The sequence below is a fragment of the Dasypus novemcinctus genome, chromosome 11, assembly GCF_030445035.2.
Source record: "Dasypus novemcinctus isolate mDasNov1 chromosome 11, mDasNov1.1.hap2, whole genome shotgun sequence".
Classification (NCBI taxonomy): Eukaryota; Metazoa; Chordata; class Mammalia; order Cingulata; family Dasypodidae; genus Dasypus; species Dasypus novemcinctus.
Window position 1 is genome coordinate 13661050 of NC_080683.1, and position 25334 is coordinate 13686383.

The 25334-nt window shown below is 47.7% G+C and overlaps 1 protein-coding gene across 1 annotated transcript in view; it reads left to right on the forward strand.

The window, feature by feature from the left end:
- Positions 1 to 7369: 7369 nt before the first annotated feature.
- The window catches only part of NCR2 (natural cytotoxicity triggering receptor 2), a 32476-nt gene continuing 14511 nt past the window's right edge, over positions 7370 to 25334 (forward strand). The window contains exons 1-2 of the mRNA XM_058307694.1: positions 7370 to 7498; positions 23068 to 23161. Coding sequence (XP_058163677.1) covers positions 7370 to 7498; positions 23068 to 23161 — 223 coding nt within the window. The remainder of the gene's footprint in view (positions 7499 to 23067; positions 23162 to 25334) is intronic.

The window sequence follows — 25334 nt, forward strand, 5'->3', positions numbered from 1 at the left end:
ATCGCTGATGGAACAATTATAATACTATTCTCTCAACAATTGTAACCAAAGCATCACAACTAGTGCAAAATGTTAAAAATGAAGGCGGGTTATAGGAATTCTGTATTTTCTGCATGATCTGTCTGAAAACCTACAATTTCTTTAATTTAAAAAATATATATCACTTTTAAAACTGATAGCAGTTTTATTTATGATAGCCCCAAATGGGAAGTTAACCAAATGTCAACCAGTGACTGGAAAAACAATTTTGGTATTTTTCATACAATAGAATATTACTTAGGAAGAAAAATAACTAATACTAATGCAAGAAAAGACATGGATAACTCTCAGAAACATTACGGTGAGTGAAAAATGCCAGACACAAAGTACCTACTCTACTATTCTGTTCAAAAGAAGTTCTGAAGAGGCCAAGTTAATCTATGGTGAAAGAAATCAAAGCAGTGGGTTTTTCTGGGAGTGAAGTGATTATTACTCTGCTCTATATATTGATAGGGGAGTAAATTACATATATTTGTCAAAACTCATCAAATTATACATTTAACATCTGCACATTTCACCATATGTAAATGATACCTTGATAAATATATAAGCAAAAAAGACAAAAAGTGGAGATGAAAGAGGAGAAATTTGGAGGCTTAGTCCATAAACCTATCATTTGTATCATAGAAATCCTAAAGAGTAAGACAGACACTGGACAGGGATTATAAAAGAAATAATTAATATATGCCTCAAAATTAAGGACATGATTTTCCAGACTGAACAAGCCCAGTGAGTACACAGAACAACAAATGACAAAAAAAAAACTCACATCAATTCACATCAATGTGGAATTTCAGAACATAGGGAATAAAGAAAAGATCCTGAGAGTATAAAGAGAGATAGAAAAATGAACAATTCTCCATCAATGGATGGGAAATAAAAATGGCATTGGTCTCAAAGTGAGAGGAAGGCTCTGCAGGAAATGTTTCAATGAAAGGGGGGAAGAAAACACAGAAGGAGAAAGACATGCAATTCAGGAAAGAGTGCATCCAAACCTGGTTGGAGGCAAAGGTTACTCCCTAGAGGATGGACAGGAGAACTTCCAGGATAGCTGTGCAGCTTGGAAAGAAACCAACTCAGATCAGAGAAGTTCACATGGCCATATTAGGGTGGCTTGAAGGAATGAACCTGATTAACAGCTAATGTCTTCAAAGCTATCGAGATGAAAGGTACACTTTCGGTAGAGAGTTTGGCAATGAATTAGTAGTGGTCACTTAGAAAATAAAACCAATGAAGACAATAAGGCAACTTCAGGGATAATAAAAAAGTTATACTGAAAAGGCAACTTAATCAAAGTGCATTTATTTCATGAAATGACAATGAAAATATTGATCAGTAAGAAAATGTAAAATCTGACTATCAATTTTATGGACGATTTTGATTTGACTATATTGAGATTTTAGGGATAGAGGAAGTAAAGGTGAGTGGGAAAATGATGTATTAAATTACCCAATCCTCATCTTCGTTAATAGGTGGTTAAAGGATAACATCTACAACTTTTAAACATCAACCAAAAGCAGTAGAAACTTTCTTTTTTCTTTTCCAAAAACACAGAGGTAAATACCTGAATATATTTGAAGAATCAGTCAGGATTCCCCAGAGAAACCGAACCAACAGAATATGTATGTGTGTGTGTTTATATATAAAAGATTTATTATAAAGAATTAGCTCATGCGACTGTGGGGGGTGACAAGTCCAAATTTTGTAGGGCAAGCCATAGGCTTGGCATAGGTGATGTTGAAATCCTGGGAAATGGATGTGGCTCAACCAACTGGGCTCCCGTCTACCATATAGGAGGTCCAGGGCTCGATGCCCAGGGCCTCCTGGTGAGGGCAAGCTGGCCTACCTGGAGAGCTGGCCCATGTCGGGTGCTGGCCCATGCAGGAATGTGGCCCCATGCAGCAGAGCCACCCTGCATGGGAATACCACCTTGTGTAGGAAAAGCCACCTATGCAGGAGTGCCAGCCAATGTGGAGAGCTGGCGTGGCAAGATGATGCAACAAGAGACAAAGAGGAGAGAAAATAAGAAGACATAGCAGAAAAGGGAGCTGAGGTGGCACAAGAGAGTAATCGCCTCTTTCCCACTCAGGAAGGTCCCAGGATCAGTTCCTGGAGTTGCATAATGAGAATACAAGGAGACACAGAAGAACACACAGCAAATGGGCACAGAGAGCAGACAATGGGGGGAACAGGGGAGAGGGGGGGAGAGGGAGGGAGGGAGGGAAGGAGGGAGGGAAGGGGGGAGGGAAGGAAGGAAGGAAGAAAGGAAGGGAGGGACGGAGGGAAGGAAGGAAGGAAGGAAGGAAGGAAGGAAGGAAGGAAGGAAGGAAGGAAGGAAGGAAGGAAGGAAGGAAGGAAGGAAGGAAGGAAGGAAGGAAGGAAGGGAGGAAGGGAGGGAGGGAGGGAGGGAGGGACGGAGGGACGGAGGGAGGGAGGGACAGAGGGAGGGAGGGACAGAGGGAGGGAGGGAGGGAGTCTAGATCCCCCATGGAAAACTGGCAGACAGGAAATTCCAGCAAAAGTCGACATTGAAGTCTTGAGGCAGATTCTTCAGAACCCTCGGTTCTTGCTCTTCAGACCGTCAATTGATTGAATGGGGTCCCCCTACTTTACAGAGGGTCATCGCCTTTACTTAAGGTCAACTGGTTGTAGACGCTAATCCCATCTGTGAAATGCGCCCCCTTCCCCGCCGGTAACAATAGGCCAGTGTTTGACCGAACAGCTGGACACTATAACCCAGCCAGGCTAACACGGAAAATTAACCAACATGAAGAGGGTTCCTTTAAAGAACTGGGACCTGGTGGCCAGCACGGTGGAGCAGGGGACTGCATTTGCATTTTGAGTCTCACACAATTACTTCACCCTTTAAAAGAACAGTAGTCACCAGACACTTGTCAAATTACTTGCTGAGAACATTTTTTAGAACTCTGGTTCGAATGCTATGTATTTCTTTTGTTTGTTTATCTTTTTCTGCCTCTTAATTCATCACCACATTCCCCTCCAGAAAGAGGATATCAATTATCTCCTTCCCACAGTGAATGAAGATGCCCTTTTCCCTACACCTCTCCAACACTGATATTATTATCATTTATTTTAATCTTCTCTAACCTGACGGTGAAGAGCCAGGTTTCGTTTCATTTCTCATTTCCTTGATTATCAGCCACATTGAACAAATATTCATACATATTATTCATTCTTTTATTCCATAATGAATTACTTGTTCATATCCTTGGCCCATTTTAAAAATGGAACTATTTCCCTGGTTCTTATTTATTTAAAAGAAAAAGATGTTTATGTACCCAATCTATTAACCCATTTCCTGCTGTATATGATGGGAATGATTTTCCTTCATTTCCAGACAAATTTTAAGTTGGTTTGTCACTTTTGAAAATATCAAGGGAAGTGGATTTGGTTCAACTGATAGAGCGTTCGCCTACCATATGGGAGGTCCAGGGTTCAAACCCAGAGCCTCCTGACCCGTGTGGTGAGCTGGCCCACACGCAGTGCTGACGCACACAAGGAGTGCCCATGTAGGGGAGCCCCACTCACAAGGAATGCGCCAGGAGTGACGCCGCACACACAGAGAGCTAATGCAGCAAGATGACACAACAAAAAGAGGCACAGATTCCCGGTGCCACTGACAAGAATGCAAGCAGACACAGAAGAACACACAGCAAATGGACACAGACAGCAGACAATGGGGGTGGGGGTAGGAGAAATAAATTTTAAAAAATAATATCTTTTTCTTTAAAAATCAAAATTTTCCTTCTTGTATGGTATGAACTAATAACATTTTCTTTAAAGGCAGGAAGAAGAACCATAGCTGAAAGAAATGGGCAATGATGACCTGGGTGACCAGCAGATCTATGGGCCGATGACAGAACAGGGAACCCTAGGGGCAGGAAGAGGCAAGATGCCAAGTTGTGTTTGGTCCACTGATGGGGGAGGGGGGTGCTCCAGGAGTGGCCCAGCACAACAGGGAGAGTCCTGCAGGGGGTGGGGCTGCACTCTAGGGACAGGGAGTTGGGGGAGGCATCTGGGGTCCTCAGTGCTGGGGTGGGCGATGCCCCCACATACGGGTGAGGGAATTCATCTTCCACAGATGCAGAAATAGCCCACTCCTCCCCGAGGCTCCAGATCTCACCAGTACTGGAGGAGGAGGAGCAGGTGGGAGGACCAAACCCACCCTTGGTCCCAGGTCAGCAGGGCGCGCCCAGGGCCCTGGAGCCTTCAGCAGGCCAGAGTGTAGGCACAGCTCTGCAGAGCAATGAGGAAGAGGAGGAACTCAGATGCGGGAGCACAGCCACTCACTGACTCTCCTCCAGCACCAAGCCTGCTGCTGTCATCTGACCCTCTTCCCTTCCTTTTGTCCTCTTACTTGATTTTGTCATCCTTCCTTCCCTCCCACACCTTTTCCCCTCAAGGCACAGGCTCTCGGGCTTTGGGCTCTGACTCTCCCTGACCTGCGAGTCGGTCCTCTCTGAGGGGTGGATCATAGGAGAGAGTCCAGGTGGCAGGCCTGGTCCCCAAGGTGGAGATGATTGCCTGTAAGCGTGCATGTGTCCGTATGTCTGTGCGTGCACTGAGGGCTAGTTATGGGAGACGCCTGAGCACACAGCCTTAACCTGGCAGCCCAGCAGCTGTGAGTGGACATGGATCTTGGGGATGAGTGTGATGAGGAAAGAAGGCAGCAGCTTGTTACAACGACGTGTGCAGGGATAGACAGGTGCAACACTATTAGATAGGAGTGATTACATGTAAATGCTACCTCTGGTCCCTGCTCCTTCCATTCCGCGGCCCCTCCTTCCCAGGACAGACGCCGTCCCCCTGTCCCCAGGCCACACCAGCCCCACTCACAAGGACTGGCCAGCTCAGGAGCACAAGCAGGACAATCAGCACCAGTGTCTTGGTCGCGAGGAATGCACGGAACAGAAATACCAGGAGGCGGCGGACATGGTGCAGTGGTTAGGGCATCCACCTACCACATGGGAGGTCCGTGGTTCAAACCCCGGGCCTCCCTGACCCGTGCAGAGCTGGCCCATGTGCAGTGCTGATGCGTGCAAGGAGTGCCCTGCCACGCAGGGGTGTCCCCGCATAGGGGAGCCCCACATGCAAGGAGTGCACCCCATAAGGAGAGCCGCCCAGCGCGAAAGAAAGTGCAGCCTGCCCAGGAATGGCGCTGCACACACAGAGAGCTGACGCAGCAAGATGATGCAACAAAAAGAAACACAGATTCCCATGCCGCTGACAACAACAGAAGCGGACAAAGAAGACGCAGCAAAACAGACACAGAGAACAGACAACTGAGGTGGAGCGGGGGGAGGAGAGACAAATAAATAAATAAATAAATCTAAAAAAAGAAAAAAGAAAAAAAGAAATACCAGGAAACTACCGGCAGGTGGACTGGAAGGGAAAAAGAAGGCAGATTCCACTGCAGGAGAAGAGACAAGAGGAGAGCAAGGACCCGGGCTGGGAGGAGGGGTTCCTCCACCTGGGGCTGGGGCGGGTTGGAGCATGAGGCCCACCCTGAATGCCCTGGGGGGCTGCCCTGGGACAGGATCACGGGAGCCTACGCACCCTAGGTGGAGGCAGAGGTTACACAGGACGAGAGAAGTGGTCAGAGCTGTCTCTGGGCCCCGGCACAGAGCGCCAGTGGATGGCGAGCAGAAGGCCATGGGCTCAGGGAAAAGTAGCCTCCACAGGGTCGGGGAGGGAGCGCCAGGTCCAACTGGGCAAGCCCAGGGGGGGATGCCCCGGGTGCCCGTGGAGGAGCCCGGAGCCCACAAGGAGCCCTGCACCAGGAGGCAGGAGGCCTGAGGCGAGCCTGGCGCTGCCCTGGAGAAGCTGAGGACCTGGGGCAGGCCACGTGCCTCCTCGGGCTTCACTTCCCGCATCTGTGACGTCAGCGCTGACAGCACAGCTCCTTCATCCCAGACGCAGTGGCTGTTTCTGCGCTCCGTCGTGGGGTGGGTTTAGAGCTTCTCCTTCACCCCTGCCCAGTCCAGCTCGGAGCTCAGCCTAGAGACCCCCTTCACCTCGCATAGCTCATCTCTAGGAAATGCCTCCCTGGGTCTCCCCTTTCCTTAATCAGAGACCACCCAAGTCACCTGCCCAGCCCTTCCAAGCCCCTCCCTTCTGCTGAGACCCCAGACCTACCTGTGCTCAGAGTCCCTGGTGGAAAATGCACTGAGGTTCCTCTCTGATAAAGCAAGTGCAGCTGATGGCATCACAGACAGGGAACGGCAGGGAAGGGTCGCCAGAAGGGAGCACAGGTCAGCCCCCAAAGCCCTAAGAGGAAGAGGGGGAGGGACTGAGCCAGCCCCTCAGACTCCCTCAGGCCGGAGCGGATTGGGGTCCCCAGGAGAGGAGGCTTCTCCCAGAGCTGGGCAGAGAGCAGGAGCTGGGATGGGGGGCGCTGGGCAGAGAGCCGTCTGATACTGAGTCACCCCACGGGCAGGGAGGTTCAGGTCAGGCTCCTGGGGCGACACCACAGGCCACTTATCCCACAGCATCCCACTCTAATCAGGGAGCCCTTGAACACCCTTGTGCCCTGCCTGGGGCTCCTGGTCCTGGGCCCCCACACAGATAGCAGGCTGCACCTGCGCATGGGCGGCCTGGTGGCCAGTGGACCCGTGTGTCCATCACACCCACCTGCCGGTGCCAGGACGCTCAGGTGGAGGTGGCTACCCCACAGGTGCGGGGGGAGCAGAGGAGCTGGTGGGATCTGGGGTGATGGAGGCACGGGGAGGGGGTGAGCCACTTTATTTCCCCAGAATCCACAGGAAGTCCCACTCCCTCACCAAAGAGCCCATCTGCAGACACCACCAGGCTGATGTTTCCCTTTAGCATCGTCTGTTCCACACCAGCAGTGTCCTGCATGCTCTCTCTTGACTTCAGCCATGGTGTCTGGGAAGAAGCCAGCAGCAGGTTGTCCCCGATAGAATATGGAGGCAGCTGAAACACTTCCAGGGGGCTGGGACGGATGGTTACTGAGACACAATGACCTTTACCTGCTTGCTCACACCAGGTATGGTTCGTGCACACACCTTTCTGGGAAATGGATCGGCATTTCACCGAGACCGCCTGGCCCTGCACTGCCCACAGGACCTCATTCACTCTCTTCTGCGCCCAGGAACTAGGACACAAGCCTCAGATCACCCTAAGGAATGGGGCAGCTGCCACCCAGAGCCCAACCCCAGAGAGCTCTGTGGCCCCTGCCACACCTGTCCACACCTGTCCTCGTGCCACCTTCACTCCACCCGCCTCCTCTCCTGCCGCTCCCGACACCACGAGCAGCAGGGCCAGCAGCAGGCGTGGGGACTCCAGCGCCATGTCGCCTTCTCCCAGGGCCGGGGTGTTTGAGTGGGGGTACCGGGTGCTTCCAGAACAAATAGACCCAGGAACTGGGCCTGATTCAGCTCATTCTCCCCAGCACATCAAGATGGAAGATGGAGATTGGGTAAGTCTGAGCGGACTCTGTGGGCAGAGGGGGAAAGGGGCCCTCTATGGAAAGCTCCAGTTAGTGGGAAACATCCTCCCTCACAGAGCCCATCAGCCCCCGCCCGCCGCTCCAGGCACTGGGACTGCTGCTGGCAGCCCCTGCCTGTTCCCCAAGCAGCCACCCCCCACCCCAGAGGCACTCACCCACAGGGCCAGGAAGGCCCTGAAAGACCCTGGACGAAACTAGGATGAAATAAATCTAATCTCTCCCCCTTTTCTCTTCTTCTTCCCCTGCCCCCGGCCCCCCTGGGAAAGGACAGGTGGCACTGGAGGCCTAACCAGCCCTTACGCCCCTCTGGTCCCCGGGAGGGCAGAGACCCCACGGCCAGGAGTGTCTTGGTTGAAATGACACAGACCCACCTCCCTCCCTGGCGCTCACATGTCCCATGGCAGTTTTCAGGCGGCGTCTGCCCGGATTCCATTAGAACAAATGGAACGGAGGTCGTGGGTTCCCAGCCAGCCAACCCCAGCTCTTCCCCACTTAGCACTAACCCTCCCAAGAAGCACCAAGACCCACCACCCAAATACCAGCGACCACGGGATTTCACCGCAACGTTCTCGTTAGTGGGTAGGTTTGTGTGCGGTAGACAAGCACTCTTGTTTAGGATTTGAATACACATTTCTCACCCCCTCTACACTGTGTTGTACATGTGGTAAATAAACATGAAATAATGCGTTAAATCTTAAAGATTTTATCTATATTGCACCTGGGTTGGTTTTGCTCCCAGGGCCTGGCAGAACTAAGCACTGGGAACCCCAGAAGCCCCAGCACCCACCCCATTGGGGCCACCTCTGAGGCGTCACAGGGGAGCACCCTCGTCCGCTCTCCTGGCCTCAGGGCACCTCGAGTGTCTTCCCTGGTGCACGCTCTCAAATCTGATGGCGCATTTGGGATAAACGGCTCTCGGACCGTAGGCGTGCGTATTTGTCTGCTTTGAGTTCAGATAGTGAGGGAATCTGCGTTGTCCACTTTGAGAGGTACCGGGATGGCCAGAAGATACCAGGAAAGTGGGGAGGGAATTTCAATTCTGTGGAAAAGCCGCCGAAAAGAAGGGACCTTAGGACAAAAGATTAAAAACATCTGCAACTTCGAGTTTACCAAGCCTCCTCACAGGGCTGTCTTCCTCTGGGGCTCCCAACTTGCCCGCACCACAGAATGTCCTGCGTAGTTTTTAAACATGCAAAGCCCAGGACACACCCCAGGCCCAGTAAACGAGGCGGGCTGGCGCAGGAACCCCTCCCCCATCGATATTTCCAAACTCCCCACATTATTCCAGGGTGCAGACAACGTTGGGAACCGTGGCGTGACCTGATTTCCACCAATCCTTAACTAGTCTTCACTCTCCCCCCTCACAGTGAAGAACGAGGCACAGCACGTCGGCGTGACTTTCCTAAGACTCCCGGAGCGTCGGGGCGTGGCTCGTTCTACTGCACGTGCGGCGGGCAGGAGACAGCCAGGGACCCCCGGCAGCGCAGCGCAGGGACGCTCACAGGCCTGCAGCGCGGGCCTCTCCCGCGGCCGCGGGCAGGGCCGGCCTGGCAGGGGCGCGAGCGCGCGGGCTCCCGGGAGCGGCTCCGCCGCGTCTCCCTGGGATTGCCCCTCCCTCCTCTGCGCGGCCCCACGGCGCCTTCTTCCCGAGCGCCGCTCCCTGTGCGCCTCCTGCCCCTCTGCGGCGCCCTCTGCTGTGTGACAAGTCCCCTCTTCCCAGCAGACCGCGAGCACTTGGAGGATGGAGTCCGCGTTTTCTCCGAGCCGTGGCCACCCCACCTGGGTCTGCGGGCGAGCACCCTCCACGCAGGGCCAGCTCTCAGGCCGCCAGGGGCGCCAAGTGCCCGGCGTGCGGGGAGCGCGGCCCGAGCTCAGGAATGGGCGGTTCAGAGAGAGGCCCCAGCTCCTGGGAGGGCTTACCCCCGTGCCCCCTCACAGGCACGGCTGTCCCGGGTGGAAGTTAGACGGACGGCTCCGGGGGACCTGGGCTCTGGGAGGACCCCAGGAAAGGTGGGGCTGCGAGTCCCTGTTGGGGGGCAGGCAGTCTGCGCCCTGTTAGAGGAACAGCCGGAATCCCACTCTACGCTCCCCCTGACCCCGCAGATTCAGGACTAGAAGAAGCGGAGACCGCGGAGTCATACATACAAAGGCAGCCCTACCTCTCCACGCCCCCTTCTCAGCTGGTTTCAGGGACACAAGGGCTGGTTTTTCTGACTGTAAAATGGGGGCGTGTATTAGTCAGGGCCCTCTAGGGAAACAGAGTCAACAGGAGATATCTGTTAATAGTACGAGCTTTTCTAAAATTCTGTCACATAAAGGAGGGGATGCACAAGTCCATGTTCCGCAGGCAGGCTGCAAACCGGATGCTCCGATGAAAAATCCAGTGAAGGTCCTTTAGGAGTTCCTGGGAGACATCGGCTGTCCAAAGACGAGCTGGGAAATTCTCCCTGAATGCTGAAATCGCTTCTCCTTTTAAGGCATTCAACTGATTGGATAAAATGTCACTCTTCTCCCTGATGGATGTAGATGTAATCAGCTATCTATGCAGTAAATTCACTGATGACTAAAGTCCATAAATGCCCTTGTATTACAGGTAGCCCAGTGCCTGCATGGCCAAACAACAGGGCACAATTACCTGGCCGAGTTGACACATTAGCCTCACCAGCCCAGGATATTACACCCTCTCCCATCAGTCCTTGAGGTAGGCTTCCCTGGCCTTTTTTCTTGGTCTTGCTGTCTGGGGCCCTCTGCCCTGGGCCCCTGCAGAGCTTCCCACCAGCCCCTGAGAAGGCTCAAAGCTGAGTGGAAAGGAGCTCCTTTCGGCCAACACCTCCCACCACCTGCACACACACAGTGAGGTACAGAGGGGGACCTGCCTGAGTCAGGGCTCTGCACTGTCCAAACGCCCTCTGTGATGACTAATTTCCCGGAAGCTTAAGTATTAGAGGAATATGATATACACAACATGCTCTCACGTGTTAGAAAAAAAGTAGATAATTATGTGGATGGATGGATGGATAGAGATGATAGATAGATAAATGAGTGATGAGAGAGAATGATATAACTGATAATGCAAAATACCAATAGTTGTTAAATCTGGGTATGGGGGGAAGGCATATTGAAGTTCTATGTATTGTTTCTATATTAATTTTGCAACTTTCCTGAATTTTGAAATTATTTCAAAATAAAAAGTTTTTAAAAAATCACTTGAGTATATTTGTGTGGGTCTATATCTGGATTCTTTATTCCGTTCCATTGATGTATGGGTCTCTCCCTCCACCAATATTACAGTCTTGATTACTGTAGCTATGTTGTAAGCCTTAACATCTGATACAGTGATTCTTCTGGCTTTTAGCTACTCTAGGTACTGTATTCCAAATTTATTTTATAAAAGTATTTTCTACGTATTCAAAAAACCTTGATGGTGGCGGCGGACTTGGCCCAGTGGTTAGGGCGTCCGCCTACCACATGGGAGGTCCGCGGTTCAAACCCTGGGCCTCCTTGACCCGTGTGGAGTTGGCCCATGCGCAGTGCTGATGAACACAAGGAGTGCCCTGCCACGCAGGGGTGTCCCCCGCGTGGGGGATCCCCACGGGCAAGGAGTGTGCCCTGTAAGGAGAGCTGCCCATCACGAAAGAAAGTGCAGCCTGCCCAGGAATGGCGCCGCACACACGGAGAGCTGACACAAGATGATGCAACAAAAAGAAACACAGATTCCCGTGCGGCTGACAACAACAGAAGTGAACAAAGAAGATGCAGCAAATAGACACAGAGAACAGACAACCGAGGTGGGGGGAGAAGGGGAGAGAAATAAATAAATAAATAAATAAATCTTAAAAAACAAAAAAAAACAAAAAACCCTTGATGGTATTTTGCTAGGAAGTGCATTAACTCTATATTATAGATCAATTTGAGGAGAATTGGCATATTGGCTATCATGATTCTTTCAATCCATGAGCGCAGCGTTCCTCTCCATTTATTTAGGTGTTCTTTGATTTCTTCCCAGCATTTTGTAATCTTCAGCTTACGGATCCTGTACATGTTTTGTTAAGTTTATGCCTAGGTATCTCATTTTTCAGAGTGATTATACATGGTGTTTGTGGAGCAAATTGATATACGGTGTGTCCCAGGATCACAGGCTCACCCACAAAGAAACTTTGAGCAAATGACCACTTTATTCCTTACACAGCACAGAGGGTCCAAAAGAGCAGGGGAAGAGACCCATCATGGCTGGTGTCCCACGGAGGCCCACTGCTTGTGTCAGGGTCAGCGGGTGGCAGCTCCTCGTGCCCACTTCGCCGCAGAGAGACCTGTTTTAGGGTTAGTATTTATACACCCCAGGGGAAGGGGGCACTGCCCCTGACAGTTCATCGTTCTTGAAGGATGATTTTGCTAGAGACAGAATTCAGTGTTAATTCTTTTCTTTCATGTTTGAAAACATTGTGTCATTTCTTTGTGGCCCTTTTGGTTTTAGATGATAAATCCACTGTCATTCAAATCGGCATTCTCCTATAAGTAGTGATTGTTTCTCTTTGTTCACTTTCAAGATTTTTCTCTGTGTCTTTCACGTGGTGTGTCTCAGCATGAATTTCTTTGGTTTACCCCATTTAAGGTTCACTGAGCTTCTTCAAGCTATAGGTTTGTGTCTTTTGCCTTATTTGGGACGTTTGTAGCCATTATTTTTTTAATACTCTTTCAGCTCTACCCTCTTTTTCCTCTCCTCCTGGGATTTTGTGATCTGAATATTGGATCTTTTGTTATTGTCCCACAGGTGCCTGAAGCTCTGTTCATTTTTTCTTCAATTTATTTTGTCTATTCTTCAGGTTGGGTAAATTCTATTGAATTGTATTCAAGTTCAGTATTTCTGTCCTCTGTCATCTTCATTCTACTCCTGAACCAATCCAGTGAGTGTTTTTTATTATTGTTGTAGTATATTTCAGTTCTATAATTTCCATTTGGTTCTTTTTAAATCACTTCTATTTCTCTGCTGAGATTTTCTACTTTTTTATTGGTTTCAAAAGAAATTTTTATAGACTATTGAAGCATTTTTATGATGGCTGCTTTAAAATTCTTGTCAGATAATTCCAACATCTGATTCATCTCAGTGTTGGCATCAGTTAATTGTCTTTTTCGATTCAAAGTTGTGGTTTTCCTATTTCCTGGTGTGACCAGTGCTTTTTTATTTTTATTTTTTGTATCCTGAACATTTTGGCTGTTATGTTAGGACACTAGGCCCTATTTAAATCTTTTATCTGAGCAGGCAATCATCCTGTTTTGCTTTGGCACATGCATCTTATTCCAATTTTTTTTTTTTTTTTTTTTTTTTTATTTAATTTCCCCCCCTCCCCTGGTTGTCTGTTCTTGGTGTCCATTTGCTGCGTCTTGTTTCTTTGTCCGCTTCTGTTGTCGTCAGCGGCACGGGAAATGTGGGCGGCGCCATTCCTGGGCAGGCTGCTCTTTCTTTTCACGCTGGGCGGCTTTCCTCAGGGGCGCACTCCTTGCGCGTGGGGCTCCCCCACACGGGGGACACCCCTGTGTGGCACGGCACTCCTTGCGCGCATCAGCGCTGCGCATGGCCAGCTCCACACAGGTCAAGGAGGCCCGGGGTTTGAACCGCGGACCTCCCATGTGGTAGACGGACGCCCTAACCACTGGGCCAAAGTCCGTTTATGGGCTGTGGTTCTGGAGACAGTTTAATATTCAGTGCCTTTGCAGTGTATTTTGGTCTGGTCGGTTTGGCTTCTGGAGTACCTCCCCCTCCCCATCCCCAGTCCCTGCTGGTGCTGCCAGAGCAGGTGGAAGGGATTTCCTCAGTCCAAGCTGCCCAAAATTCCCAGAGGAGAGAGAGGTGTGTCAGGTCCAAAGGAATGAAAAGGCTGCTCTGGCCAGGTCTTCAGTATGGCAGGATCTCCCTGTGAGTACCCTCTGCTCACCCTGCGAATCTCTGGGAAGGGGAGGAGAATCTCAGTCCAACATGGACAAAGAGGCTTTTTGGGAGCCACCTGTCATGACAGGCTGCTGCTGCTGGTTCCACCAGCTGTGGCTCAGTGGGGGAGAACAATCTCCAGCCTGGTGGGGAAAGAGAGCGATTCCCCTGGCTCCTTATTGTTAACAGTGTTCCCAATCAGTCCCTCTTATTGGCGGTGGCAGGCGGTGGTGTTGGAGGAATGCCCTTTCCATCTCAGGGAGCAATGAGCCTGTCTAGTCTCCTTTTTTTTACTAGCTTGCAGGTAAAGAAATGCCATCCTGGGTCACCTAAACTGGTGAATTCTATCAAATATTTCTATGTCTGAAATGGTTGCTCTTTTTATAGTAGATTATTATTTTTTGTAAATTTTAATTAAAATTGAATTTTTGAATTAAAAATGCATATTCCTATGATTTCCTGCATTGGACTTATTTTTATTATGATTTTTTAAAATTTATTTACTTGGTTATTACTATAATATCTCATTTCTGCCCACCCCATCCTGCCAAGAACAATTCTCTGAATATAAGCAAAACAAGAGCAAGAAATTTGTCTTATTTATCAATCTAGTCCTTATGTCTAGAATGGTAGACTCTCAGTAAAGATTTGTTGAATGGACTTATGAATGAATTAAAAAGCTGTCCTTTTGTTCCAATAGATTTTCAGTTAATAGCCCTGAGTTTTTGAGTAATTACATAACCAGCAAATAATGGTAATTTGGACTATTTATTTACATTTTTATAGCCAATCTTATTTTCTTACATAATCACATTTACCATCACTGTCAAAAGCAATAGTTTTGATATTGAGCATTTTTATCTTTTTTTTTTTTTAAGATTTATTTATTTATTTAATTCCCACCCCCCCTCCCCCGGTTGCCTGTTCTCTGTGTCTATTTGCTGAATCCTGTTTCCTCGTCCGCTTCTGTTGTCATCAGCGGCAGGGGAAATGTGGGCGGCACCATTCCTGGGCAGGCTTCACTTTCCTTCACGCTGGGCGGCTCTCCCTACAGGGTGCACTCCTTGCACGTGGGGCTCCCCCACCGGCACTCCTTGCCTGCATCAGCACTGCCCATGGGCCAGCTGCACATGGGTCAAGGAGGCCCGGGGTTTGAACCGCAGACCTCCCATGTGGTAGACGGACGCCCTAACCACTGGGCCAAGTCCGTTTCCCAAGCATTTTTATCTTGACCCCAACTTTTAGTATGTTTCCTCATTAGTGTAATTTTATTGATTAGTTAATAGATCTTTTTAATCTATTAAGCGAGCAGTTACCTAGTTATAGAATTAATAAAAGTTTCATCAAGAATGGATATTGAATTTTACCAAATGTCTTTCTGCCACTTCTCAATGTTCTCATTTGGTTTTCTCCTGGATTTACTAAAGTGGAGTCATGCACTGATATAACATTGATAATTGAACACATTTGCATTCACATAATAGAGGCTATTTAATCATGATATGTTATTCTTTATTTATGCTTCTGTCTTTAGTTTGCTAATATTTTATTTTGAATTTTTGGGTCTTTCTTTGCCAAGTATTTATAAAAGGATTTTCAAAAGAAATTCTTTGTTATGTTATAATTACCTGGGAAGCAATTCATCTTTTTTCTTTCCTGTAGCTGTAAATCTGATGGGAACTAACTGTTCTTTGGAAGTTGAGACTTATATCAGAGCCAATTTGTAGGTAGGTTTTTTAACGCCCATATCAGTACCTCCCATGGTTAGTTGTCTATTGATGATTATAACATCTTGAGCTAATTCTGTTGGTGTGGTTTGAGTTTTTTGGACCCTCAAAAATCCTGTTCATAAAGCTAATCCACTCCTGCACATATAAATCTGTTGTAGATGGGACCTTTGGATTAGATCCAGTTAAGGCAACTTCCTTGTGATTAGGTTATTAGGGCATAACCAGGGTGGGTCTTAATCCCCTTACTGGAGTCCTTTATAATCAGAGGAATAAAAAGCTGCAGATGTCACCAGACGCAATGGATGTGTCATGATGATGGGGGAGAGTGTTACTGTGGGGGGAGTGGTGGGGTGGGGGGGGGTGGGGGTGAATGGGGACCTCATATTTTTTTAATGTAATATCTTTTAAAAAATGAATAAATTAAGTAGAATTTGAAAAAAAAAAGCTGCAGACACATAAAAAAGCTGCAAAGAAAGAGGAATCGAGAAGCTGAGAGAGACGTCCCAGGGAACCAGAAGTTGAAATCAATGGAACACAGAAGCCGAGAGAAAGCCACGTTAGCCAGAAGCTGAAAGCAACAAGGTCCAGAGGAGCAGGAAGAGATGAATGGCTGCTGCCAAATGCCCAACTGCCCCCAGCTGAGCTCAGGGAGGAAGCATCTCTGATGATGCCCTTTTTTTTTCTTTTTTTCTTTTTTTTTGGTGGTACCAGAGATTGAACCCAGGACTTCATGCACAGGAACCAGGCACTCAAACTGAGCTACAGCCACTCTCCCTCTGATGATGCCTTGATTTGAACACTTTCATGAACTCAGAACTGTAAGTTCATAAGTTAATAAATCCCCATTGTAAAAGACAACTCATTTCTGGTATATTGATTTGACAGCATTTAGCAAACTAAAACATCTGTTAACTCATATTTCATAAAAAAACAATTCACCTGTGGGAAGCAGATGTGGCTCAACCAATTGGGCTCCCATCTACCATATGGGAAGCCCTTGAGTTTGCTTCCCCTGCCTCCTTGTGAGGGCAAGCTGGCCTGTGCCCACAGAGCGGTGACAGCCTGCGCCCCATGGAGAGCTGATGGCCCGTGCCTGTGGAGAGCTGGCACAGCAAGATGATGCAACAAAGGGAGACAAGCAGACACAGAAGAACACGCAGCAAGTGGACGCAGAAAGCAGACAGCAAGCAAGTGGCAGGGGGGAGGGGGGATTAAATAAAATAAATCTTAAAAAAACAAAGAATACACCTGTGATAAGCAGAAAAAATGGCTCCCCAGAGATATACTTTCTAATCCTGGGAACCAGTTAATATTACCTTATAAAGCAAAACAGTGTTATTACCTAATACAGCAAAAGATATGATTAAGTTAATTAATCTTGATTATCAGTGTGGGTCCTAAATTCAAACGTATGTATCATTATCATGGAGATTGTTGTGGTTTGAAGCTTTATGGACCCCAGCAAAGTACGTTCTTAAAGCTAATCCATTTCTGTGGGTATAAACCTATTATAAGCAGGACATTTTTTATTAAGTTACTTCAGTTACGGTGTGGCCCAGAGTGGATCTTAATCCTCTAACTAGAGTCCTTTATAAGAGAATGCAATTCAAACAAAAAGAGAGAAAGCCATGGAAGCATGAGGCTGGAGGCAACAAAACCCAAGAGAGAAGGGAAAGACCAGCAGATGCTGCCATGTGCCTTGCCAGAGCAGTCCAGGATCACCAACGGCCAGTCTTCGGGGAGAAAGCATTACCTGATGAGGCCTTGATTTGGATATTTTTCTCAGCTTTGAAGCAGTAAACTTGTAAACTAATAAATCCCCCTTGTAAAAACCAACCATTTCACATTATCTTCATTACAGCATCCCAGCAGACTAAAACATATTTTAGCACTAGGAATATGGGATGCTGTTATTGCAAATACCAAAAATGTGGGAATAGCTTTATAAATGGGTAAAGGATAGATTCTAGAAGAATTGTAAGAAGCTTGATAGAATAGGCCTAGATTGCTTTGAAGAGAAGGTTGGTAGAGAGATGGACACTAAAGTTACTTCTGATGAGGCCTTAGAAATGATGAATGTGTCATTGCAAACTGGAAGGAAGGCAACCCTTGTTTTAAAGTGGTAGAGAACTTGGCAAGATTGAGTGCTGATGTCCAATGGAAAGCAGAATTTGAAAGTGCTGAACTTGGCTATTTAGCTGAGGAGAATTTCCAAACTAAATGTGGAAATTACAGCCTGGTTTCTCCTTGAAGCTTGTAGTAAAATGGGAGGGGAAAGGGATAAGCTGAGAATTGAACTCCTTGGCAAAAAGAAACCAGAAATTGATGATTTGGAAAATTCTTAGCTTCTGGGGTGAATCCCCAGAGAATATGCTGCATGTGAAGATTTAACTGAAATGGAACCAGTCAGTCATTTCATTTCAAATCAGGATTGGAAGTCCAGCTATCCAGAAAGGATTTGTGCAAGGTCCTACTGCCTGAGGGTTGGACCCCTGTGTGCTACATGCAAAACCAACAAGTTTTTAGCAAGATCTGTACTAAGAGAAGCACTGCCAGTCTAGAGTAAAAGGAACAGAAAGGGGACGGATTGTAGGAAAAACGACTTTCAAAGGCATAACCATGGAAGCCAAGGTCTGGACAGAAGACATCTTCTTGGTCAAGAGAGCAGACCACACTTGTGTGTAGAAAGGAGTTTAGAGAGGACAGACTTTCCACCCCATTTGTTCAGAAGAATGTTACCACCCCATTATCACCCAGATGCCTGGGTGATTGCAGAGGCTGGACACCATCCCAAAGTTTGACAGGGGTGGAGCCTAGGTCTAGCCACTGTTCCAACGCTTGAGCAGAGTGGAGCCTGGAGTATGACCACCACCCCGATTCTTGGAGATGTCAGAGCCTTCACCCCAGTGTTTGAGGAGAGCAAGGCCACTGTGCAAGCACTTGGAAGGGGTGGGACTGCTGCTCCATCGGGCCCTAAAGACGAGGTATCAGTCTCTAAAGGACTCTCAGACCTTGAAATCTGATGGAGTATGCCCTGAAGAGTTTCAGAATTGTTTGGGATCCATTACTCCTGTTTTCCTTCCAATTTGTCCCTAAGGGAATGGGAAATTTTATCTTATGACTATCCCTTGTAATTACTAATTACAGGAAATATAGAAAGTTATACCAAAAAGGAAATATAATCATATAAACCACATGGCTAGGCTATGAAAAAATATTTACATTATCATTAAATATAAAACCGAAATAGGGAAACGGACTTGGCCCAGTGGTTAGGGCGTCCGTCTACCACATGGGAGGTCCACGGTTCAAACCCCGGGCCTCCTTGACCCATGTGGAGCTGGCCCATGTGCAGTGCTGATGCGCACAAGGAGTGCCGTGCCACGCAGGGGTGTCCCCCGCATAGGGGGACCCCACGCGCAAGGAGTGTGCCCCGTAAGGAGAGCCGCCCAGCGCGAAAGAAAGTGCAGCCTGCCCAGGAATGGCGCCGCCGACACTTCACGTGCTACTGACAACAACAGAAGTGGACAAAGAAACAAGACGCAGCAAATAGACACAGAGAACAGACAACCGGGGGAGGGGGGGAATTAAATAAATAAATCTTTAAAAAATAAATAAATAAATAAATAAATAATAATAATAATAGCCAACTTCTAAAAAAAAAAAACCTAAATAGGAATTTTACTAACAACTACAATTAGACTATATTGGGAGAATGTGGGTAGGGAAGAAAGGATGGGCATTAGATCAATGTGGAAAAGCGACAATCTTCATCTTCCATGGTACATGTTTAATGGATAATACCTAAAACTGTAAAATCAATAACTATCAATATAATATATATGAAAAACATTTTAACTGATTCCGTAAGGAAGGAAGAAATAAGCATGCAGATATTGAGACTACCTTTACCAAGTGTTTTTACAAGTGTTTAAATTTTGAATTATTTTGCATTATTCTGATGAGATTTAAAAACTTAATACTGCAATAACTGTCATTATACCCTTTTTCAATTCCTAGATTTAGAATTGCCGAGTCAAAGATTATGTCTTTTTTGAAAATAGATTTTGATTCTTCTCTTTACACTACCTTTCCAAAAGGCAGTATCAATTATTTTTACCCAGCAGAGGATTCAATTACTTTCTCCCTGCAAACTTTCCAACCATGGTTGTTATAATTTAACTTTTGTCAATTTGATGAGAGGTTTTGCATTTATTTGAATACTATCAATTTTGAATATATTTTATTTTATTAACATTGAATATTTATATTTCTTCTGTAGAAAATTACCTGCTCATATCCTTGTCCCATTTTTCTACTGAAGTGTTCATTTCCCTTATTGATTTAAAGACCTCTATCCCTTTATCTGCCAAACATGAAGGACACATTTGTTCTCAGTTGCCATTTGCTATAAAAGTTTGTTGATCATATTTTTTATGATGTTCAAGTTTCAGTTTTATAGAGGAGGACCTATTATTCTTTCTGTATAGTTTCTGACCTTTGGATAGTGATTAGAGCATTCTACTCCACCAAAAAAAAATTACATAAATTTTATTTTTCTTTCTTCTAGAACTTTACTGCTATTTCGTGTATACACATATACCATTAAAAGTCAAGAAAACATGGTTTGTAGGTGTTGATTTTTTTGTCCCCCCTCCACCTTGCCACCTGTGCTTGCTGACTGCTCTCTGCTTTCCAACGCATGGGCCAGCTTGCCTTCACCAGGAGGCCCCGGGAATCGAATCCAGGGCCTCCCATATCGTAGACATGAGCCCAATCGCTTGAGCCACATCCACTTCCCTGTAGATGTTGATTATTAATAATGACATGTAGCAGGCATTTTTTTAACTGTTTAAAGGCTTTATTCATTTATTTCCAGAATAATTCTATGAGAAATCCCCTAATACTCATTAAATAAAAGAGAAAACTGAAACTTTAAGAAGTTTAGCAAATTGCTCAAAAATTTCAGAGCCCCAAAATTACAGAGTAGAAACCTAAATACAGGGTACAATGACTTTATGACCAAGATCCCTTGAAATATTTTTTTTTTCCTAGAAGTTACCAGAGATAGAACCCGGGACCTCATACATGGGAAGCAGGTGCTCACCCGAGCTACCCCTGCTTCCCATCTTGAAATCTAAAATTGATGTGTGCATGTGCGAATCTGATTACCTGTGGAGATAGCTTCCTGTTCCACTGTGGGCAGTGGGCCCATCACTGACCGCCCCTTTATTGGCTCCCCTTCCATGCACAGTTGGCCCTTGTCCTGACCACATTTCCTGGTGACAGGTTTGCTTAAATCCTATATTAGTCAGCCAAAATAGGTGCTGATGCAAATACCAGAAATCTGTTGCTTTTATAAAGGGTATTTATTTTGGGTAGAAGCTTGCAGTTACCAGGCCATAAAACATAATTTGCTGCCCTCACCAAAGTCTGTTGCCATGTGCTGGAGCAAGCTGGCTGCCGACATTCACCAGGGTTCAGGCTTCCTGGGTTCCTCTCTTCCTGGGGCTCGTTTCTCTCCAGGCTCAGCTGCTTTGCTCTCTCCACAAGGCCAGCTATAGGCTCTCAGGCAAATGGCTCATCTCTCTTCCCAGGGCCTCTGCCTTTAATGGAGCCTTCTCTCCTTCCTCACGTATCTGCTTCTCTGTGTTCTTCTCCTGTGTGTTTACTACTTCGCAAGGCTCCAGTTCAAAACTCAAAACTCCCTTCTCTGCGGTGCAGTTTCTCAATGTCCTACTGATGTGGCCTAATCAAAGCCTCAATCATTATTTAATCAAGTAAAAGTGAAACCTCCAAATCCAATATAATCTAATATGCCCAGAGGAAAAGGCCAGTTTACAAACATAATCCAATATCTATTTTTGGAATTCATAAACAATATCAAACTGCTACAAATCCCCTCTCTGGAAGCTTATCTTCTGTGTGGTGTGCTCTCACTGAATCCCCCAGACGTCAGTTCGAACATGTACCATCCCTGCAGTCTTTCAGAGATGCCCCTCAGCTTAACAGGATTCAGCCAAGGCCACCATCTGTGTCCTGCCCTGGGGCTGACACCCAAAAACCTCAGCCTGCCAGGTTCTCTGGTTGACCCATTTCCCAGTCTACCTCCCTTAACGTTTAAAAAAAGTCAATATATTAATAATTTATAATATTTAAATTATTTTATTCATTTCACAAGTAATACATAAATGTGTGTATAGAGAGGCTTTTCATTAAAAACACACAATGCAGTTGTAGGCAAATAAAAAGGTTAAAGTCACTTCATCACCCTTTCCCCCATGCTACTCACACTCCTTTCCTCAAAAGTTGCCCCCATTATTAGCTCATGTATCTTTCAAAACAATATCCATGTTCAACAAATTTAGGTTTATGCACCATGCAAATATACTGTTCGAGTTCCTATTATTTTATTTAAGTGGGATGATACTGCACATGCCATTCTGCAGCACTTCAGCGAGCCCTCTGGAAAGTCAGCTGTGTTCACATATGAAATCGGCCCCATTCTTTAAAAACTGTTACACAGTACTGTCTAGAGGAGGTGAACGTAAATTTCATTATTATACCCCTGTGGGGCTCCCTGTTGTAAACAGTGTGCGATGAACGTCCTTGCACCTGTGTGTGTGTCCATGTGTGTTTCTCAAAGATGGATAATGGAATCAGTAGGTCCAAGAGTGCACGTGCTAAATGTCATAGACCCTCCCTATTTGCCTTCAAAAATGCTGAAGGATTTGTACTTCCACTACTGAAGTGTGATCGTACCTGGTTCCCCATGTGTTTGCCAACCCTGGGTGTGAACACTCTTCAAATTATTGTCAATTGAATAAAAATAATATTGCAGTTTGCTTTCATTTGTAAATGGCTGGTTTTTAAGGAGATGCACTGTCTTTATCAGTATCTCTGTAGATATTTATTTCAGTTATTTAAAGTTTCTCATCCATTCCCTGAATTCTTGCTGTTAATTACAGAATCGGGTGTTCTGTATGTCTATGTTAATTCTTTTCCTTCATGTCACTGATTAGTATTGATGAATGATATGTATATTGTTTAGTATTGAATACAATTTGCATGTCCCTTCTAGACTATATGGAAACATCGTGATGTAAATAAACATAAAATAATGTGTTAAATCTACTAAAGACTTTATTGAAACTGATTGCTGGCCTTCTATCAGCCATCTAGAACTATGTGATGGCCTTGCAAGGATTCTGGTCCTTGACATTCTGGCACTAACGTGCTAACCTCAGATTCCCTATCTCCGCACATTTTTTGAGAGAGAAAAACTCTCTTGTTTAACCCATTGGTTTTGTTTTTTTTGTTTGTTTATTTGTTGTTACTCCAATGAACCTGTGAGTATCTAGTAGACCTGCTATAGTGTTTCAGTCAGCTATTTCTACTATAATGCTGCATAGCAAACCACTCCACAACTCTGGGCTAGAAACAACTTTCATTTATTCTTGCTCATGCGTCTGTGGGATAGGCGAGGGTCAGCTGTTCAAGGCTGGGCTCAGCTGGGCTTGGTTATTTACCTAATTATGCTCCTTTTCCTAAACGTTTTAGGAACGGCTTTCTGCTTAGAAGCGTGAACGTACTCCTTTAATTGAAATCAAGACTCAAATTTAATTCTTTGATTGAAAGCCCTAAATCCTTATATCCCTTTACCACCAGCCCAAAAACATGCTACAAATGAGCCCCAGTAAGCAAAACATACAGACACTAAACATTAAATAACAACAGAACTCTCCAGTCTGATCTGTATACTATGATATTTAGGAAATTTTGGCCAATTGAATTAGAAACTATATGTCTTGTCTCACATTGAAAAAAAAAATTTTCCAGTATATCCATCGGTTCTTTATTGCCCCTGTTCCCTCTGTTCCCAGGTCCTGCAGATGTTTGCAGCTCAGGGGTCCCTGGATTCCTCACCCCAGGCCCTCATCAAAGACAGCGAGAGCCTCTGGGCAGAGCTTCCTGCATGCAGGCTCCCCGCTTCCAGTTCAGGTCTCCCCTAAGCATAGCTCTGACCTCTCCCTTGCTCAGGAACCATGCGGGTTCCCCAGTGCTTCTCAGATGAAGCCAGGCCCTCCGGCCCTGCACTGCCGCTCATGGCCAGGGCCCGTCCACCTGCCCAGACTGGCCTCCCAGCGTGTGGCTTGTGTGCAGGAGAGTGTGTTGAAGAAAGCAAGGCCCTGAGGAGGCAAGGCAGGGGGGAACCCCAGCACCCACCTGCTGGCTGAGTGAGCCTGGGCACATGGGCCCTTGGCTTCCCACGTGATAACAGTGGAACTGATCATTGCCTACCAGAAAGAATTCTCAGAAGAACTAAGAGAGATGATGACTCTGCAGTGCCCAGGATACGCAGGAGACTAACCGATGCTGAGCAAATTTAGTGGGTGTGGGGTCAGGCTCATAAGTAATCAAATCAGAGCCCACTCCTGATCAGCTCCTGTGAATATGACATTTGTGTATTCTGAGGAGGGGGCTCACACCCACTCAGCTCTGACGTCCTGGAATGCCAAGATCTCCCGCGGGGCACCCGAGCGGGGCCACAGACAGGAAGCCCCAGAAGGAGGCCACTGGATCTCAGAACGGAAGGAAGAGAAGGTGTAATGTGTCCATTGTACAGAGAAACTGAGCTGTGGTCTGCCTGGACACGTTCTGGGGGAGTAGGGGAGGGATGGCCCCAGGGAACACTGTGTCCTCAGCTCCCGGCTCGTCCTCTGGGCTCCCTGTGGGTGTGATTGGGAGGACAGCTGGCCGAGGCGCCTGAGGTCCCTACAGGGCCTTCTCGGAGGCTGGGCAGAGGTGCTCAGCCCTGGACCCCAGGCCTTCTGGCAGGACTTCTGCTGTGCTCTGTCCTGAAGGTAGGTCCTGGACCCCATTCTGCGGGGACATTGCTGACAGAGCCCAAAATCCCACTAGAGAACCTGCCCTCGCCCCTCCTGGAAAAATATAACCTGTGACACGAGCCCCTTGGTTGCAGGGCCAGCCCCACCCCAAACAGGGAGTTAGGTGCAGAACCCAGGCTCCCCTCTCCCCAGCTCCTGTGCTCCAGGCCCAAGTTGCCAGAAGAGACAGACGGTCAAGACAGTTCCAGCAGAGTCCTTGCCTGGGCCTGAGACCCCAACTTTATGTAGACTGATGGCCCCTCACACGGATGGGGGGCCACAGTGCACGGAAAGGGGTAGGCTCCTCCCGTGGAGAGCTCACCTCCCCCTGGAGGGAGAGGACGCACTCGCAGCACAGCACACAGCGGACAACTCCGAGCTGAACACACGCTGGAGGGATGAGCAGATAGTGATACACGGGCAGGGTGATCTTGGGGGCCTGCGGGGAGGAGGCGCCCCTTCCCAGTGGTGGGCAGTGGAAATCAGAGTGGGGAAACAGTTGCTACACACCCACACACACAGCGACACCCTGCCAGGGCTGCCTCCCTCCCCCTCGGGGTACGTGATTAGATTCGGGGAGGGAGAAGCTGAGCCCTTGGAGCTGGCCCCGTCGTGGCCCCTGCATCCGCATGCGATTCGGGGGCGCCTCTGCTACACCCCGCTTCCTGTGCGGTCTGTGCGGAAGACTTCAGCCAGGCTTCAGTCGAAGGGGCCCTGCGCGCGAGTCAGGAGGTCTGGCCTGGTAACCCCGCAGCCTCACTGGGCACCCTAGAGCAGATCGCTGACCGTCTCTGGGCCTCACCTCCGCCCTCCCAGACCTACCGTGGGAGTTCAGAGCGCACGGACGAGCGCGCATCCTAACTTGGACACCGCACAAGCGAGGGACTGCCCCGGTTTACTTCCAGCTCTGAAACTCCGCCGTGCTTTGCCGCGGTGGGCCCCTTGGGCCCCGATATCCCTACTGCGCCCTCCTTTGTCCCTTTGCCGTTTCTTAACCCCAGCCGGGCTCACTCCACCACAAGGAGGAGGGCCCTGCGCCGAGCGGGGACCAGGGGTGGGGGCGGGGTCAAAGCCGTGGACTGAGCCCCACTTTCCCGTCCTGTCCCCCTCGGGGCACACTGAGAGGTCCCTAAGGTCATCCAAGGTCACCCAATAGGTCGACCGGCAGCGCCCACCCCACGCCCGGGGGGCTCAGGCGCGAAGGCTGCCGAGCCTGCGGCAGAGCCCCCAGTGGCTGCGACTGGAAGTACATGCAGCGACAC